This window comes from Schistocerca cancellata, chromosome 1 (genome assembly GCF_023864275.1).
Source record: "Schistocerca cancellata isolate TAMUIC-IGC-003103 chromosome 1, iqSchCanc2.1, whole genome shotgun sequence".
Classification (NCBI taxonomy): domain Eukaryota; kingdom Metazoa; phylum Arthropoda; class Insecta; order Orthoptera; family Acrididae; genus Schistocerca; species Schistocerca cancellata.
In genome coordinates, this window is record NC_064626.1 from 937,495,422 (window position 1) to 937,516,235 (window position 20,814).

Sequence of the window (20,814 nt, forward strand, 5' to 3'; positions counted from 1 at the left end):
CACACGTGCTGCAGTGACAAGATTCAAACATGTTTCAATTCAAACGTTGCCAGTTGCAGCAGGAGACAGGCAGCAACACATATGTCGCTCACATAGGACACTTCCGTAACTAACCTGCGGTTGTGTTCTGTCACCTGAAGCTGTCGCGCGCTACTGGCGCTCATGTAGGACACGGCCTAAGTCTCCTATTCCCAATATCCTTTAACCAGGGCCAGAACAGTGATATCCCAGGAATTCACATGTGCCATTAGGGCCTTCTAAGAACCTGACTATGATACACTACTAGGGTGCAGAGAATTTGACATAATGTGTGAAAAGTTCTAAACCTCAGCACAGCTGTGGTCATGACAGTCACAGCAGAAACCTGAGTGCTTCATAACATCAAAACAACTTCTTTGTGTGCAGATAATTTCAACTCTTCACTCAGTAATGGATTTGGCATGGTAGCTTGAATAGTATCAAAACAACTTCTTTGTGTGTTGATAACTTCAAATCTCCACTCAATAACAGATTTGGAATGGTTGCTTGAATAGGTTGAAGAAATAACTGGAAGTTACTATGCTTGGAGAAAGAAAATGAAACAAAGGTATTAAATCAGTTATGAGCACAGCAAGTGACCTGCTACACTTGATCGTTAAAACAATGATAAACTTCCGTTTGCTTACAAAAGCAGTCATTGATGAATCTATTTATAAATATACACTGAAATACTGTTCATGATTGTACGATTTATACCACGCCACATCAACAGATGACACCTATTCTACATAAACAGTGGAGCACATATGATCACACATTTGACTGACATGGGAGTCACAGAAACTGTGACGGATGAGAATTGACAATTGCACAAAGACTCACAAACTATTACTCATAAAATTGGAAACACCAGTGAGTAGATCTGTAAACATCTCATACCGCTCCCCACACATTATTGCTGTGTGGATTCTGCAGATGATATAACAATTACAACCCTCAGAGAAGCAGCTAAACACTTATTCTTTACACACACTGAATCAGACCTCTATGACTGTTAATAACATTTATACAGCTGGTATCTATTTCCACCCTCACAACTACTTGTCAAGACCTTCATTCCTGCTCCTATGAATCTGTAATTTATTCCTCCGTGCAACTTTCTAGTCACTCACAAGTGATGACAATGTCATAAAATAATTTCTTCATGAGGACTTCTTTTTTATTGGTTAGTTGTGCTTAAATACAATTCATTTGTAATCTTAAGACTGCAAGGAGCATCTAAATCCATCTTTCACTTATAGTCAAAGGCAACGCAACAAATTGTCAAAGGCAACGCAACAAATCGTCAAAGGCTGTTGGAAAGTTTTTTGATGGCACGTATCACACAAAAACCTGTTTGCATGCTGTGAGTTGCTGAAAATGAATGGTTGCTAGCTAGAATGTTCTTCTGAAATGGCAGTATGGAACTTGCAGGTCTACAAGTGAAAATGTTGCACAAAGTCCGAGGCTTCAATAATACCATCTGATGTGTCAGAAACCCACAGTAATCAAAATGTTTGTCCATACACTATTTCAGCCACTGTTGCATTGAGCTCTTCTTTGAAAGCTGTCCAAAGACCTAGTAGCATACTAGGGATGCTATCAGTACAATGCTCTGTGGCATGACATCTGAGTGCAGCCCTCAACTGTCAATGGAGTTGTGCCAAATGGTCGTACTTGTGAGAAGTGTATCAGGAAGAGCTTAAGCTAATAATGCAGCCATTGCAATAGCAGCTTTCACTCTGGCCAAGGATGCTTTCTTTTTCTTAGTCCACTGCAATATGTTTCCAGGTGAACCTTTTAGCATTACATTGATAGGTGCTGTGAATAATGCATGATTGAGCACAAATTGTCAATAAAAGTATGTCAAGCCAAAGATATGGAATAATTCTCTGACTGTAATGGGCTGGAGAAACAGAGGAAAATAGCTCCCTCTCTGTCCTGAGGTGGTAAGATTCCTTGAGAATTGATAAGGTACCTAAGAATTTTATTCCCATCACTCCACAGACACATTTTTGCATGTTTATGACTAAATCATGTTCTTGTAGTCTAGTGAACAGTTGCTGTAGGTGTGTTGGATGACATTACAAGTCATCAGTGTAAACTTAGCAGAATTCTAAGTCTCTAGTTACTTCATATGAATCGCAGGAAAGTCTGTGCGACATTTCATGGTTCAATGGCATTCACACAAATTTGTAACGTCCAAATGAAGTGCAAACAGCATATTTTCTTGTGCAATTGGTATATGGTAAGAAAACCTGAATGAGATCGATCATGCAGAAAATGGTGTTACCATGAACGTGTGCTGTCTTCAGTATGTGACGCAAGATAATTATCAAGTGGTGTTCTGACATTAAGCTGATGATAGTAGATAGAATGGTGGTGACCATTATGCTTGACAATCTTTCCAACTTGCAACGTCATGATTTTAGTGCAATTCAAAAAATTGGGGTCACCAAATGTTATTCATAAATAAAATCTTTTTAATCAACAGAGAATAAGTGATTAATTACAGTGTATAATTATATAGGACTGCAAAGAGCATCTATATCTATCTTTGTCTGTAGTTCAGAGGCAGCACGAAGAATAAGAGTGCTTACACTGCTTGCGTAAAGTGTAACAGATGATCCAATGTCCTCATGTTTATTAGCTGAACTCATCTTTTGATGTATTACAGCTTTACCCAGAGAACTAATTTTAAAATTGCACTAAACCGTGGAGAACAATTATTTTCCATGCAAAGCGAAATTATATTTCTCCGATCTCTTGAATTACATTGCTAAGTTTGTCCAACTTGAATCTTATTTCACAATTATTCACTTTTTATGTTTCAGACAAAGTCTTCAGATTTAATGTCATACAATTATAAGCCAAGTAACTAGATTTTTTTAATGACATAATCCACACAATAACTGAGATGAGAGTGAGGTACACTTGTGACTTATTCTCCATGTTATTCATTCTAAACACTACGTACAGCAGCAAATAAAACCAAGGAGAAATATGGAAAAGGAATACACTTCAAAAACGAGAAATAAAAACCCTGAGGTTTGCCAATGACATTGTATTTCTGTCAGAGATGACAAAGGACTTGGAAGAGCTGTTGAACGGACGCGCCAATGTCTTGGAAAAAGATATGAGATGAATATCAACCAGAGTCGAACTTGTTAACGGAGCTGAATTAAATAAGGTGATAGATCAGGAATTGTGGCACTGAAAGTAGATTAATTCTGTTAATGGAGCATCAAAATAACTGAAGATGGCTGAAGTAGAGAGGTTATTGAATGATTAGCACCACTGCCTTCAATAATGAAGGACCCAGGTTTGATTCTTGGCACCATCTCATATTTTTTCTGAGTTAGGAAGGTCTGACGAGGGATCTACTCAGTCTTTTGAGGCCCAATGAGGAAATGCTTGGTTTAAGAAACGGTGGTGCTGGCAGGATTTATCTACTGGCAATAACGGGTGGAGGGACTGGTGGTATGTAGATCACAAGTGCTACAAACATAGATCACTCCTTGTATAGCCTTGCAGGCAGTGCGGGAGATGAGCATGGAACAATTATTTGATTTGATAGTAAGATGTATATTATATTACCTGGCATGATATAGTTGGTTTGCAGAATGCTTGTTTGTAAATCCATTCTGCTTCATCATCCAGTTCATCAGATCCTTCTGGAACCGGTGTAACAGGGATGTCACGAAGTTGCATTCTCTCTGGTATATCTTTCTCTCTGATCTTTAATTGACAAATAAAAAACAAAATAAACACAAATGCAATGAGGATCATAATTTATGTTCTCAGTCATGTATATAACATACCTCATTATCCAAATCTGTGAAATGTCCCCTCTTCAGTTCACTAGGTTCATAAATTTCAAATATTGACTTTCTAGTAGGCTTCTTGCGAGCTGCTTTCTTTGGTCGCCTCCTTTATGTATGCACAGAAGAAAACCATATTGTGCAACATTACATGATCTTTCTTCTACTATGGCACATTACAATAATTTGTACAATAACATTGACATATTAAAATGGAAAAGTTTTGCAAAATTTCCAAACTCTACACAATTATTTATTCCAATTATTTAACATTTTAAAGAAAAAAATGGAAGATTTGGAGCAACAAAGAGTAGAACATATTACATTAAACACATCAGATGATGAGAAACTTAACTCTCTGCAACAATTATTTGATATAATTTAATTGTTTCTCGCTAAAACACAATTAAACAATACACAGGGTGGTTAGAAACAGCCTGAAAAGCTTGCAAGGGTGTTACAGGGTAGGTTAGCTCAGAAATAATTCTTAAGGAAAAAATTTAATACATTTTGCTGTTTCTGCGTTAATTAACAGTGAAGTTCGCCAATCAGTCAATTGCATGTGCAAATTCAAGCAGCCCGTCAGTCACAATTAGTGTCAGTTGTTCTCACAGCATAGATGATAGCGTATGAGACCGCCCAGCCTTTGGCTCAGTTTCAGTCCTTACTACTATCCCATGTCCAATTATTGTATCACACTCTTCTTTGGTTTTAGGAAACCAAACAAAAGAACATGTTTGGCAACATTGTCTCTGGCAGGCTACTCAAATTGCGCAATCAATGGCGTGACTGTATAAATTCAATGGTAATTAACTTGGAAATGGCACAATACATTCAATTTTTTTTCTTAACAAATATTTCTCAGGACAACCTACCTGCAACACCCTTACAAGCTTTTCAGGCTGTTTTTGGCTATCCTGCGTATGTATAATTCTGAAGCTGTGTTACGTTTTATCACGGAAAACATTCAACATGAAGTGCAGTGAGCTTACTGTAGTAATGAAACAAAATTTTCACTAAAAATATGCAACAATTGAATTAATTCCCTACTGCTTTCATTTTGCATTTTTACTCACATTTCATAGAATTTGAAATTTATTAAGCAGTACATAGTTATTGTGTCATCATATTTTGGAGGATTTAACAGCAGCATCTTTTTCATAATCTGCTGGTGTGTCTAATGTAAGAACTGACCATTTCATTTTAATTTACTGTGGCAAGAAATTCGTTAGAATGGTGTTCACATCACCAGGTATGTGCTGAGTCATACTGTGTGTATCCCACATTACATGTCTGGACTATGCTCTCTCCAAGTAATTGGCAATAGTGGGTTATTCTCCAAACACCCCAATTGCAAAATGGCACCATACCTGCACTAACATGAAAATCAGCTAACAGCCCAAAGCACAAATTTCAAAGAGATGTGGATGAATATACCTACTATTTGTGTTGTACAGTACATCTTGCTATTGCGTAATGGACAACTGCTCTGAAAATTTGCCTACTGTACAGAAATCAGTCTACTTCAAAATAGTAAATATCTCTTTTTGAAAAGACAATTTTTTCCTATAAAAGCTTTAAAGCAGGCTATTCCAACTTGAGTGTCCACAGGCAGCAGAGCATGCACAGGAACAGGTGGTTCAATGTGGGTAAACAGCTTACATGTCGGCAGTTAGGCAGGTGGGCTGCAACTTACATGGTTGTACTTCCCTAGTAGAGTGCAAACTGACAGGACTGACCAAGCAGCTTGCCCATGTGCTGAACTTAAGCAATACGTCCACCTGGCTGGTAGCCTATACTATCAATGCCTGCCTACATTTCAGCTGAAGAGTGCTTTTTGGCATCTGTATGCTATGGGGCAGTGTTGGAAAAACCTGCCATAAAGGTTCATCCTCAAGTAAAACTTCATTCTGTGTCATGTAGGGTTTGTTCAAGTAGCATCAGGCAGATGATGGTGCCTTATCTCTAACCATGTTGCAGTGTTAAAATAATTTAAGCAAGATAACAACAAAGAACTGTGACTGGCAGTTGTGACGAAGCAAGATGGGATATTTTTACTTCCCTTCGTGTTTTGCCATCTGCCTCCTTAAATTCGTTTTTTTTTTTTTTTTTTTAATATGTATATATATATATATATATATATATATATATATATATATATATATATATATATACTGATTACCATTAACATACATGAGTATAATCTGCATTTTCATAAAAGAGAAAGGTTGGCCCTCAGTTTTAAAGAATATAACACCAGATCTAATTTTGATGTTAGCAAATTAATTAATTACAAAGTAATTAAGAGTTTTGTCCAAAGAATGTTTGCATACTTCTATTTGTTAATTTCATAATTTCAACAAATAATTCGGCCTCGCTCTTGTAGTAGAAGAAACTGTTAAAAAGAACACAATTTTCTATGTATTCAGTTAATTTCTGTAAATTAAACTTCGAACAATGTGTAGTTTCAGTATCTATTATTGTGAAGCTATATAAGGGCCCAATTTTTGGTCACGAGACAGACAGTCCATGACCGAGTTTCAGACGAGAAAACTGTGTTGGTTAGAACAACACAAATGCATCAAAGTAACTGTGAAATAAGTGTAACACAATGAGGCCATGTGTTAAAACAATGAAAGTGTCTGTTCCATACATAGCTGATTGTTCCGAAAGAACTGTGAATTATGTGGTTATGTTTTTACTGCTCATAGATATTCAACAGTAAATTATTGCAGCAGTATGTGGATGTTTGCGTGAAAACTATTTATGAGGCTTATCGAAAGTTAAACAATAGTTCACTGGCCATATTAAAAGTGTATATGAGGGGGTTGTGAAAAGTGAAAGTAAACAACTGTGAAACACAAATGTGTACCTGTCGACTCGACTGCATCATTTACAGTAGACAGTACTGCACTTCCACCCTCTATTTTTTCAGCAAGTACGTCGACGCCGAGAACAACAAATGAAGAAACAAAGAAGGTGAACCATCACACAGTCACAACCTAAGAAGCCTGTTTACAAATATTCACAGTCACAGTCAAACACCCAATATAGCTATGTTATTACGTTTTTTCAGCGGCAGACACACATACACACAGGCGTGCATGCACGCGCACACATGCAAATGCAAACACAACTTGCACACACATCTGCAGTCTCAGAGAGCTGAAACCCTGCAGATGTGTGTGCAAGTTGTGTTTGCGTGTGTGTGTGTGTGTGTGTGTGTGTGTGTGTGTGTGTGTGTGTGTGTGTGTGTGTGTACTGCTGACAAAGGCCTTAATGGCCGAAAGCTATAACTGTGTGAATCTTTTAGTTGTGCCTATCGCGACTCAGAATCTTCACTATATGGTGAGTAGCAACTTTCCTTCTCTGGTATTGTTACAGTCCATCCTGGATTTTCCATTGTTTGATTATTACAAGTTTTACAATTCCAATTCCGCTTGAATCCAATATCTTTGATAGATGAACTTTAACAATTGATTGGTTTTGACAATGTTCGAGGTTTTCAATAAATGCATGGAAACTAGAAAAAAAATAATCCCAAGACAGTTTTTATGGTCTGTGCATTTACTGTGGTGGAACTGTATTCCATCATTACAGCCCTTTCCAACAGTTGTACAAATTCTGTTTCATTGTTCCAGTTGTTGAGAAACACTGAGGCAAAGTGTTGTTGAAAGCATGTTAAATGTAAGATAACGATATAAAAAAGGCAATTTTAGATAATTATCTTTCATTTAGAAACTGAATTTTGGAGTGAAGTTGAGTCAGTTCAATAGACCTATCACTACTCAACAGGAGTAAAACAATAACTTTCGAGAGGTATAAATGGTTGGGAAATTTTCCTTCAATCTTAAAAGTGCAAAGCACAGCCTACAACTCACGTCATTAAAAACATTATAACAACTGTGAAAATAATTAATGAAATTAGGAACGAAATATCTCAGCAGAAATTTAAAAGCATCATCTCTGAAACACTGCTTTTGTCAGTACTGGAGAAGATAAAACAAGTGAAAGATTATGCCCATGGTTGTTCCTCCTGTGATAGAGTAAGAACAAATGGGCTATATGAATTTTGCCAAGACTTTTACATGAAATTAAAAGTAGCAATAATATTTTGGACAATGTTATGGGGGATTAGTCTTGTGTTGTACATAATATCACGAAGTAGAACTTCTGATTTCAGAACCAGTCAGCAAAACTTTCCACTGCTGAAAAAATGTTGTACTCTAACCAACTTTTATTATTTTCATTATTTTTGTCATTCAAAAATCAGTGTCTCTGCTTATTAAACAGTAAAATCTCACAGGTGCCTTTCTTCAAAAGGGGTAACACCACTATGACACCTATCGCCATCCACAAACTATTATTCATATCAGTATCTCCTCTTGTAGATGGTGTTACAATTAAAATGTTTGCATTTTGGCACCATTGCAGAGTTTCAAAAGGCAGAAAAAAACACTACTTTCATGACTTCCACAGAAGCATTCGCTATTATCAAGAAAATGTTGTCAAGGCCACAATTGGAACCAATTTCACACAAACAAACTGTAATGGCATAAAACTGCACCATAGTCCAGAGCCGTAACCAGGTTGCAGTCACTGGCAGCAGCTGCGGATGAAGACCTGTCAATGCAGCAACCTTTCACTGTCGGATCACTTTCGCATCGACCTCCTTCTGTGCATTGACACTCACACCTAGAACACTGACCTCGTTCAAGATGTTTCGATATGACCCAAAAACATGACTTCTTCCACAAAGGCCAGTGGTATTTAACCCCGCCCCCTCCCAAGAGTCAGCCTCCCATAACTGAACAGCTGGGCATTAGTATGATGAAGTCTGTACCACCCAGCACTGTACATGTAATGCAGCCACCAATGGCATCTCTGGGACACAAACCACTGACTGCTGGGCTCGTGGTAGCCAGCCAACCCACAACTGCCACATGGTGCAAGACATACTGCAACAGACACTCAGCTGAGCATCACCCCTCCTTTACCTGCGGTGTTATGCTCAATACCCGGGACAGCCCTGTTGCCTATAATTGGTTGCTGCTACCCCATCCTTTTGAAGCTAGCAACCATCCACCAGAATGCAGAGGTAGTAGAAAACTGTGTGCTGCCATCCACTAATGCCTGTATTGGTGTATCCATGCCAGCACACTTGGTCCACCACTTGCTATTTGCCTGCTCCAGACACACTGATCTATGATTGATTATGAGCCATAACAAAGGGTTTCAACTGTATTCTATGAGGCTATTGAGAGGTGCATTGACAGCCAACTTACAAGTGTTAGAATGATAAGGCGTTGAATAGAGATTACAGTGTACAATACTCAAAGCCAGGAGTGTATCAATTTAATCACACTAAGAGGAAAGGTGTCACATCTTAAAGGACGTGACGGGGCAACATGGAGATATTATTGGAGGATTACACAGAATTGTTTACCCCACCTAGCCCACTGCCAGCTATGCTAGTGCAGCATAGAATTGCCACTGGGAACGAGCCAAACAAAAACCATACCAAGTACTACACCATCTATAATCAATGGTGGAGGAGTTTATTGTGCAACAGCTCCGGAGTGGAGTTGTAGAAGAAAGCACCAATCCCTATGCAGCACCTATCATCATCATTCCAAAGAAGTCCCCAGTGGTAAGAAGGCTGATCGATTCTGCTGCAACTATAGGTCTTTAAATGAATCGAGAGTCATGGATGCTTACCCAGTGCTAAAAATTAGGGAGACATTAGACAATCTGAAAAAATGCCCTTACTTTGCCACCATGGATTTACGAAGCAGGTACCACTAATTAGAGGTATCACTGGATGATCGACCTAAAATGGTGTTTTTGGTTACATTTGGTCAGTAACAGTACTGTCAGATGTCATTCATTTTGAAAAATGCACAGGCAACTTAATTTTCCAATACTTGTTACACAGGGTGCTACAGGGTTTGAAACAGAAACAATGCGTGTCTACCTGCATGTGTCGCATCTACATGAGATCTTTGATCAGTTACATATGGCACAACCGACACTTAGTTTATGAAAACGCTACTTTGTGTTACAGGAAGCCAACTACTTGGGCAATATTATTGGCCAACACTGAGTAAAAAATAACCCCTGACTTGAACAAGCCATTAAGAATTTTTATAGCACAGTAAAGGAATTAGTCATATCTTTGGATCATTAATTTTTACGGAAAATTTATTCCATAATTTGCACATTTAGCAAGACCCATTACACAGTTATTAAAGGAGGAAGTAAAGTATCACTCGAATCCAGATTGTGAAGCAACATTTGAACAATTAAAAGATTGATTGGCCACCAGTCTCACCCTCCATTTTCCTGACTATCAAAAACAGTTAATTTTGTCACATGACTCAATCAACCTTGCTATAGGCCATGTTTTGAGTCAAGGGGTAGATGGGAAAGAACACCCAATAGCCCTTGTATCTCGACAGCTCAATGAGAAGGAGAACAACTATTCAACTATTGAAAAGGAAATACTTGTTCGAATTTTTGGCATCACTTATTTACATTATTATCTGTACAGGCAACATTTTTAGATCATAATGGCTCACACAGCTCTGAAATGGCTTCTGGGACTAAGAGATCCAACCAGTCATCTGATCCACTGGCTTTATGGCTAAGTGAATTTGATTTTGAGGTTGTACATCATTCTGGGAAATCTCATGGAAACAAGGACAGACTTAGTCACAAAATACATGAATAGAATGTGTTGGGATAAGAACAGAAGAATGGTGAAGAGCTCAGGCCACGGACCACGTTTGCAGTTTGTGAGACAAACTCAATTCAGCTCTGATTATAGAGTGCTGTACAAGCAAACACGATGCAGCTGCCACATAAGTTGTGCCAGCAAGCTCACTGGACGAAGTACTGAGGCAGGCTCACGATTCCATTTTGGAAGGGCGGATGATGTGCCACAGAGCACCATGTTGCAGAAAATTATTGGTAGCCTACAAGGAAGCAAGATGTACAGTTTCACATCAAGACATGCATTTCTTGAGTTCAAAGAGTTGAGCTGAGTTATCAGTAAATCCCATTACAAAGATTTTCCGAGGTGGACAGACTATTCCAAATAATCAGAATGGACATTCTGGGTTCCTTTGCACAAACACCAACAGTGAATTGATATGCATAAACTGTAACTGATCATTTCTCACTTTTCTTGGCCACTACTGCAAGCCAAATCAACTGTTCAGAATGCCGGAGGCCGTAATAACTGACCAAGACATTACCTTTACATACTGAGTTATTGACGCAATTGTGTTCAATAATATGCATAAGAAAGTTACGAACTAGTGCACTACATCTGAAAACAAATTGCATGACTGAAAGGGAACATCATATTATAGGGAAATTGTTGTTATGTAAGTAGTAGCCATAATGATTGAGACACACTACTACTATATGTAGTAGGAGCACAGAACTCAAAGATCCGCAAAAATGTGTGTTTATCAGCATATAAGGTTATTTTTGGCCAAAAAATGCCCTCACCTTTCCAAGTCTGCAAGCCTATCCAAAAATAGGGCATATCTTCATTTGGAATTTTGTTAAAAGGTAAAAAAGTACATGGCACCACGTTAAAAAGTAGATTACAATGGCCCTTGGAATGTAGGAAGGCACTCACAATAGAGAGGCAAAATTGCCTAAGTAGGACATCCAACAGTGGGTAATGCTATCTAACTCTTACATGCCAAAAGGAAAAACTAAAAAGTTCATGTCTTGTTACTGAGGTCCTTATCAAGTAACTGATATGATGTTTCTGGTTAACATTAATCTACGACTTCTGATATGAAGCACAGTGGTGTATGTAGGAAGAATTCATCCATTTCATGATGAACCAGAAGCACTGCCTCTCTTGCTAGCAGCTCCTTCCAAAGGGGAAGGGAAGTGGTCGGAGACAATATGAGACAGAAAAGTAAAACTAGACAACTGAATCAGTTCTTCCAACATGCCCATATGCCATAAGATTTGGAAGCTATTTTTTTGTGTTTCTGTGTTAGTTATTAGGGATATTTGTGAGTATATATTATGATTATGTCTATGCTTTGCTTTAGAAGGAGATCCACAAGTGAGTGCAAAGGAAACATTTTGTTTAGGTAATAGGTTAAAAGAATTTTTCTGGTAAAACTTTTATTTGCAATACAGGTGAGACCTTAAAGTGTGTCTAAATTAGTTTAGAAGAAAAACATTGATGTTGCATGGTGCAGTACGTTTGTTGTTTTACTAAGTATGTGGTTTGTGAAAAAGTGCTTGTGCTGACTTGCAAAAGGAAGTAGTTTGCCAGTAAATGAGTGTGACTGTGTGTTGCACTTCAGCATTAAAAGATTTTTTATAATGGATGTTTGCTAGGTCAGTTTAGTCACTTAAGGTGATGGAGAGTTAGAGGAAGTACAACTTCCCTGAGTCATGCAAGTACACTCTGTTTCACTCCGATAAGCCTGTGACCAAGTGGTCCAGGAGGTCATCACAAGTGAAGCCGAATTCTTTCAAAAGATAGGGTCACACTGGCTATTTTCAGTACCAAAACCAGTAGTTGTCATTTGCATCTGCTATGAACAGGGTCATTTACACAGCACACAACCAACAGAACTGCAGAGGCAAAGGTTGTTGATAACTGGCACACAAAGGAACATTTGAAGATCATCTTTCCAGTTAACCACCATTATCACCAAAACCACAACCCATAACACCAACAGCATTAATCTACCGTCATACCTATATTCTGAGACCTGACCAAGGAAAACCTACCTTACTTAAATGACATGCTAGAACCACCACTTCCTGCTTCTCTAGACCAGATGATGGCCACATGAAATAGTGATGTGGTGATGGAACACCTGCTCGACCATGCAAAAAAATATTGGACTGCACATTGCCACCAACTCATCGCCAAAAGAACTTCCCACATCAGCAGCCTGCATGATTCTGATGATACCAGAATTCCACTTTCACCTTCCTTTAACCTGCACCTCCATAGCAGTCATCTGGCCCACCAATGAAGAAGTGATTCAACCTCTGTGAGTGAGATTACAAACTCGCTAGTTTGAGCATCACACCAATGAGACAGTGTATATAACATAACACAAAAAGGGAAGAAGGACAAGCCAAGGGAAAAAGATCAGATCAGATTAGATTAGATTAGTCATGCAAGAAATGTTTGCTCCGAATTTGTGCATCAGAATGTAAAGTGTATAGACAATAACAGATATATCAGTGTCTCTGTTGCAACTAGACACTCTTAACAGCAATCTGGTGGGCCACATCAATCTTATGGCCCTCGTAAACTATCACAATTATTTGTCAAATTCACTCTTATCTAGCCAGGGATTTGTCAAACAAACCAAAACATGAACAACAAAGTTGTCAATTTATACTCATTTCTGAAGCAGACATTGTTTGTGTGTGCTTTATTCTGACATCAGTGGGAATGGCTACAAATGCAGATAAAGCATTTATAACACTGACTTTGGCACTGTGTTTGGAGGAGGAGGAGGAGGAGTAGTAAACAAGATGATGGTCCAGGGAATGGTTTAAAAAGAGAGGGAAATATACACATGAGAACTTGTTTAATGCTGCTACAACCTCACACTGAAACATGCCAAAAGTACATGAACATTTATTCTCTTCCACTTGATCCTCTAATGATTGTTTTTTAAACATGTCACCATGGAAGAACTTGAGAACTTCGATTTTTTTTATTTTATTGCACTCCTGCTTACACGCTGTGCATAGAATATTGACCTCCTCCTTAACCTCTTCCTGCACAAAACATGGCTGGGAAAGATGTGACACCTCTACCATTTTGGTAACTGCCAGTGATTATTTCGTTTTTATCCATAATCATAGTTTCCATGATTGTGGAAACATACAATACCGGAAGACAAATTTTAATATAACTATTTTTCACTAAACATATGTGGTAAAACATCAACACAAGTAACATATACTATTTTGCCAAATTTTCCATCAATCAAAATTTCTGCCAAATATGGCAAACACACTTAATGTTTGCTAAGACATCAAATAGTGCAGTAAATAGCCAAATATCTGGCAAACATCGTAAAATTTGACACATTGTTTGATTGTGTGCATGAGGCTTAAGGAGGAAGGAAATGTAATGGCATAAAACTGCAACATAGTATAGAGCCATAACCAGGCCACAGTCACCATCAGCTGCTGTGGAAGAAGGCCTATCAGTGTGCTGTGGATGAAGGCCTATCAGTGCAGCAACCTTTTGCTGTTGGGCCACTTTCACGTGGATCTCCTTCTGAGTGATGAGATCTGCATCCAGAACACTGGCCCCATTCGAGATGTTTCGACATGACCCAGAAACTTGGCTACTTCCTCAATGGTCACTGCTGGACAGCAATATTTAAATCCCTCCCAGGCCAGCCCAGCATCACTGAATAGCTGATCAATAGTATGACTTTGGTCTGTGCTGGCCAGCACTGTAATTTTGACACAGCCACCACCATCTCTGGGATGCAAACCAAAAACCACTAACTGGCTGCCTGGAATCCTAGGAGCCAGCAGCTCCACTACTGCTACAAGGTCTGAGGCAGCAGGGAGACCCAGCCAGCTCAGCACTGCCACTCCCCAGCCTGTGGGGTCCATGTCTGACACCAGGGGCAGACGGCAGACCCGCTACCTTTCCCTGGTCACCAATCACTGCTCCACCACCCCTGCCTTCCTGATGAAGGTAGCAGCTGCAGCCAAAATGCAAAGGTAATGCTCTCATGCCAGAAGAACACCTGCACTGGGGCATCTGTGCTGGCACACTCACGCCTCAGGGTCATTCCCGCCACCTGCTGCAGCCACTCTGCTCTATGTTTGTTTAGGATTGTTAACAAAGTATTTCAACAAGAAATTGGTTATCTACATCATCTGCATGTCCACCCACATCCAGCAGGGAGCCACTCACCTGCAAATTCTTAAGGGTGTACATTATATAACAACAAGAATACACCTGGTTTGGATGGTTCATAAAAATGGCATCAGAACAGTTTTGGCCATATTGCCCTTGCAGTCTGGCATGGCAGTAAGACAACAGCTGTATCAAATGCTCTCAAAGCACACAATATGAGCTGGTGTATTCAGCATTGCCTACAATTTCATAAAATGGCCACTGCATTTATTATGTCATACTTAAACTGGAAAATCAATAGGCATATTGCTATCAACCCTAGTCACGCACAAATAAATAAAAACCGATATGTATGCTGTCACACTTAACTTGATATCTGGATAAAGATGAATGATTCTGTGAAGAAATATGAGTCAACCTCAAGAATAATGTGACATGCAAATGGTAATGGAACATGATGAACAGAATATTACCTATGAAGTATAATGTGAAATGAAAAGTAACACATATTTTTTCCAAGAGATGGCAGAATAAGTTATAATGGAACACAACATGTACGTACCTTCTTTCAGTATCTTCTCCGTCATCATCAACATACTCATCATCTTCCTCTTCTTCTTCATATTCATCTTCACCATACTTCTCAAACTCATCATAATCAAAGTCCACACCAAAAATGTCCTGGGCTTCTTGCAGGGCTCTACAAGTATAAGAAATGGAAAACTGTAGTAAATACATAGTAAATAAAGTATCAACATGATAAAACTAAACAGTGAATCACAGAAATAGACTATATAAGTAATGATCAGGGAAAAATACACGCCATCAGTGAGCTACAAGGTGAACCAAAAGTGTTAAACACATATTACAGCAAACAGCACTAAGCCTAATACACTTAGTCCATCATCTGCACTCCTCACGTCTTATTGCAAATGATATTAAACCTGAGACCTTTAATTCATCAACAGTATTTTTCCATGAACTGTTCAAAGCAAACTAGAATGTGTATCTGCATATTAATGTAAGTTCCACTGATTTTCTTCCCACACAACCACCTTAACCCTTGGCTCCTTTCAGCGTAACCAGTTCCGCTGTAAATCCTGCTCCATACACCCGCTGGAAACAACTTATTCTAGCCTCACTAACAGCAAATCTTACAACATTAAAGGTACAGCTGAAAGAATCTACACTCATGCTCATAAATTAAGGATAATTGCAGAATGTGGTGCCACACAAGGTGGCATTACACAAAACTGGTGCTAATAGCATAGGCACGTAGGGAACGCACACGACACAGATCTGCAAGTCCATGGTATTGGTGATAAGTTGAGAAAACCGCCCCGAGACACATGTGCTACAAAATGCCACTGTTTCCTGCACATGTACTCTACATCAATATGGGATATGATCACCATGCATAGGTAAACAGGCCACACAACAAGTTGGCATACTCTGGACCAGGTGGTCGAGCAGCTGCCTCCCATTCTTGCACCAGCGTCTATCAGAGCTCCTGAAGAGTCCTAGGGGTTTGAAGACATGCAGCGATACGTCGACCGAGAGCATCCCAGATGTGCTCGATGGGATATACGTCTGGAGAACAGGCAGGCCACTCCATTTGCCTGATATATTCTGTTTCAAGGTACTCCTCCATGATGTCAGATCAGTGGGGCCACGCATTATCATCCATCAGGAGGAAGGTGGGACCCACTGCACCCTGAAAAGGTGCACATACGGGTACAAAATGACGTCCCGATACATCTGACCTGTTACAATTCCTCTGTCTAAGACGTGCAGGGGTGTACGTGCACCAATCATAATCACACCCCACACCATCAAACCACAACCTCCATACAGGTCCCTTTCAAGGACATTACGGGGTTGGTATCTGGTTCCTGGTTCATGCCAGATGAAAACCTGGTGAGAATCACTGTTCAGGCTATACCTGGACTCGACCATGAACATAACCTGGGACCACTGGCCCAATGACCATGTACTGTGTTCTTCACACCAGGCTTTACGCGCTCTCCTGTCACCAAGGGTCAGTGGAAAGCACCTTGCAGGTCTCCGGGTGAATAAACCATGTCTGTTCAGTCGTCTGTAGACTACATGTCTGGAGACAACTGTTCCAGTGGCTGCAGTAACGTCCTGAGCAAGACTACCTGCAGTATTCCGTGGCCGTCTGCGGGCACTGATGATGAGATATCTGTCTTCTTGTGAAGTTGTACACTGTGGACGTCCCGTACTGTAGCGCCTGGACACATTTCTTGTCTGCTGTAATCGTTGCCATAATCTTGAGATCACACTTTGTGGCACACGGAGGGCCTATGCTACGACCTGCTAAGTTTGACCAGCCTCCAGTCGACCGAGTATTCTGCCCCTCATAAACGCATCTATATGTGATCTTTGAGCCATTTCCAGCACACAGTCACCATTAGCACGTCTGAAAATGTCTGCACACTTACTCGCTGCACTGTACTCTGACATGCACCAATACACCTCTGAGTATGCGGACTGCTGCCAGTGCCACCATGCGATGACCGCAGGTCAAATGCACCACATGGCCGCATGGTCATACCCCGCAAACCGCCCACCACAGCATTGTTTCACCATGTATCAGCATTATCCTTAATTTATGAGAATGAGTGTACTTGACATTTACAATTTAGTATCAGTCATAAGTTTCCCTAATGAAATAGCTTAAGAAAGTGATGCCCTAACTGATAAGGTATTCATGCAGCAGATGGCTATCCTATGGTAAAAGGATAGCCAGATTATGATGCACAGTCAGTCACATCACATAACATAGCCACATGTACAGTCCAGAAACACCCCAAGGAAATAATTAAAGTTATTAATGACGAACCCCCCCAATGAACCATGGACCTTGCCGTTGGTCGGGAGGCTTGCGTGCCTCAGCGATGCAGATGGCCGTACCGTAGGTGCAACCACAACGAAGGGGTATCTGTTGAGAGGCCAAACGTGTGCTGCTGTGCTGGTACTGCAAACGGCTGAAAGCAAGGGGAAACTACAGCTGTAATTTTTCCCGAGGGCATGCAGCTTTACTGTATGGATAAATGATGATGACGTCCTCTTGGGTAAAATATTTCGGAGGTAAAATAGTCCCCCATTCGGATCTCCGGGTGGGGACAACTCAGCAGGACGTCGTTATCAGGAGAAAGAAAATTTGTGTTCTATGGATCGGAGAGTGGAATGTCAGATCCCTTAATCGGGCAGGTAGGTTAGAAAATTTAAAGAGGGAAATGGATAGGTTAAAGTTAGATATAGTGGGAATTAGTGAAGTTCGGTGGCAGGAGAAACAAGACTTTTGGTCAGGTGAATACAGGGTTATAAATACAAAATCAAATAGGGGTAATGCAGGAGTAGGTTTAATAATGAATAAAAAAAATAGGAGTGCAGGTAAGCTACTACAAACAGCATAGTGAACGCATTATTGTGGCCAAGATAGACACGAAGCCCACGCCTACTACAGTAGTACAAGTTTATATGCCAACTATCTCTCCAGATGATGAAGAAATTGATGAAATGTATGATGAGATAAAAGAAATTATTCAGGTAGTGAAGGGAGATGAAAATTTAATAGTCATGGGTGACTGGAATTCGACAGTAGGAAAAAGAAAAGGAGGAAACGTAGTAGGTGAATATGGATTGAGGCTAAGAAATGAAAGAGGAAGCCACCTGGTAGAATTTTGCACAGAGCATAACTTAATCATAGCTAACACTTGGTTCAAGAATCATAAAAGAAGGTTGTATACATGGAAGAATCCTGGAGATACTAAAAGGTATCAGATAGATTATATAATGGTAAGACAGAGATTTAGGAACCAGGTTTTAAACTGTAAGACATTTTCAGTGACAGATGTGGACTCTGACCACAATCTATTGGTTATGAACTGTAGATTAAAACTGAAGAAACCGCAAAAAGGTGGGAATTTAACCCTCCGACAGTCGCGCATGTATCTGTGAGATACATGACCTACTTTTTCTCTAATATTACCGCAATTAACAGTGGTAACGGTTTGCTGGCCCACGACATCTTGTGTCATACCTTTCTTATTGCTTCACATGAATTTCAGTCTTACCCCGATACTGACAAGGTCATAAATGAGTCAGGTGTGGGAACGTGTACTGCCTGTATCTCTCAGATACAGCACGCCTACTCGGGTAATGCTTTGTCGCTGCTTATGACTGCAGCTGTTGCATTGTTTGCAGCGTACGCAAGTCGACAGTTGCGTTGTCTTCTAAATGAAGCAACGTTTCGTTGTAGCTACGTTTGCTCTCTTTCAAAATGAGTAAACAATATGATCTAGAAAATCCTAAGGATTTGGAAGAAGTACTTAACCTTCTTCTCGACGACGAGGTATCCATTGAAGATGAAGATGATCTTGCAGAAACTGATCGAGAAACCAAAGTTATACTCGAAACACAATCTGTTGACTCAGACACAGATCATGAATTTGATGAAGAGGAAAATAATGAAGCGCAGGAAACTGATGAACATTACTATTTTGGTGAGTAGAAAAGACAATAAATATGCTTTCAGATTGTAATAATAACAATATCTAATAATGGTGTAATGTACTTATTTTTTTATTTTAGGTAAGGATGGAACTAAATGGAGGAAAGTGCCTTGGAAAGCAACACAGACATGGCCTCATAATATACTAACCCAACTGCCTGGGGTAGTTGGAGACGCAAAGAAAATGGTAACTGAAATTGACTGCTGGAGCCCATTCATCAGTAATGATATCCTAGATCTAATTATGGTCAACACTAACAGGCGTATAGCTGATCTAAAAGGAAACTTTGCTCGCGAGAGTGACTGCAAGGACACAGACGCAATCGAAATAAAAGCCTTTCTTGGCTTGTTATACCTGACTGGTGTGTTCCGTGGTGGGCGACAGAATGTTCACAACTTCTGGACAGCAGATGACCTTGGTCTGAATATTTTTAGAATGACCATGTCCGAAAAACGTTTCCTGTTCCTAATAAGATGTCTTCGTTTTGATGATGGAGCCACAAGACAAGAACGGCGCAAGACAGACGAATTAGCAGCCGTGAGGGAAATGTTCACCATGTGTTTGAACAACTGCAAGACACATTACTCCCTCAGTCAGAACGTCGCAGTTGATGAGCAGCTACCAGCATTTCGAGGCCGGTGTGGATTTCGCCAGTTCATACCATCCAAACCATCTAAATATGGCATCAAAATTTTCTGCCTATGTGATGCCAAGCTTTATTATACTTACAACATGGAAATATATTGTGGATTACAACCAGAAGGACCCTTTCAGAATAACAGCTCTGCCAACGAAGTAGTTCTGAGACTTGCCGAACCAATATATGGGACGGGTAGAAACATTACAGCAGATAACAGGTTCACTAGTTTGGAGTTAGTAAGAGAACTGCATAAAAGGAGACTGTCGTTTGTAGGCACAATTATAAAAAGCAATAAGGAACTGCCACCGAATTTTGTAGCACCAAAAAGTAGACAGCAATATGATAGCGTATTTGGCTACAGCAAGAATGAAACCCTTGCGTCGTATTGTCCCGAAAAAAAGGGAAAACTGTCGTCCTTTCGAGTATGCATGTATCGTAAAGTGAGGTTTCCGAAGATTTAGAGAAAAAACCAGCAATTATTCTACACTATAATGACACCAAATCTGGAGTTGATGTAGTTGACAAACTCTGTGCAACCTATAATGTAGCTAGGTCAACAAGAAGATGGCCTATGGTGATTTTTTTCCACCTGTTGAACACTGCAGGCATCAACTCAAGAGTAATTTTCTTGGGCAACAAGAATAAATACTCAAATTGGCGCGAGTACCTCAAGACTTTGGCTCTGACTCTACTGCAAGATCATCTCAAAAGAAGAGCTCTTATTATGACTCTACCTGATGATATAAAGTCAATGCTAGTAAAGTACAAACCTGAAGGAAAAGAGCAAGAAAACGCTGAACAATCGTTGGAATCAGAAAACAAGAAAAGAAAAAGGTGCTAGTCATGCTACAGGGAGACAAAAAAGACTTGTCTCAGCAAGTATACATGTGAAAAATGCGGTACACTTCT

The 20,814-nt window shown here is 39.8% G+C and overlaps 1 protein-coding gene across 1 annotated transcript in view; it reads right to left on the reverse strand.

Annotated features, from left to right (window-relative positions):
• LOC126191473 (transcription elongation factor SPT6) overlaps positions 1–20,814 on the reverse strand; it is a 169,841-nt gene that overhangs the window by 102,169 nt on the left and 46,858 nt on the right. Inside the window, exons 6-8 of the mRNA XM_049932355.1 lie at positions 15,290–15,427; positions 3,840–3,948; positions 3,616–3,756 (exon numbers count right to left, since the gene is read on the reverse strand). Of these exons, the coding sequence (XP_049788312.1) occupies positions 3,616–3,756; positions 3,840–3,948; positions 15,290–15,427 (388 nt within the window). The remainder of the gene's footprint in view (positions 1–3,615; positions 3,757–3,839; positions 3,949–15,289; positions 15,428–20,814) is intronic.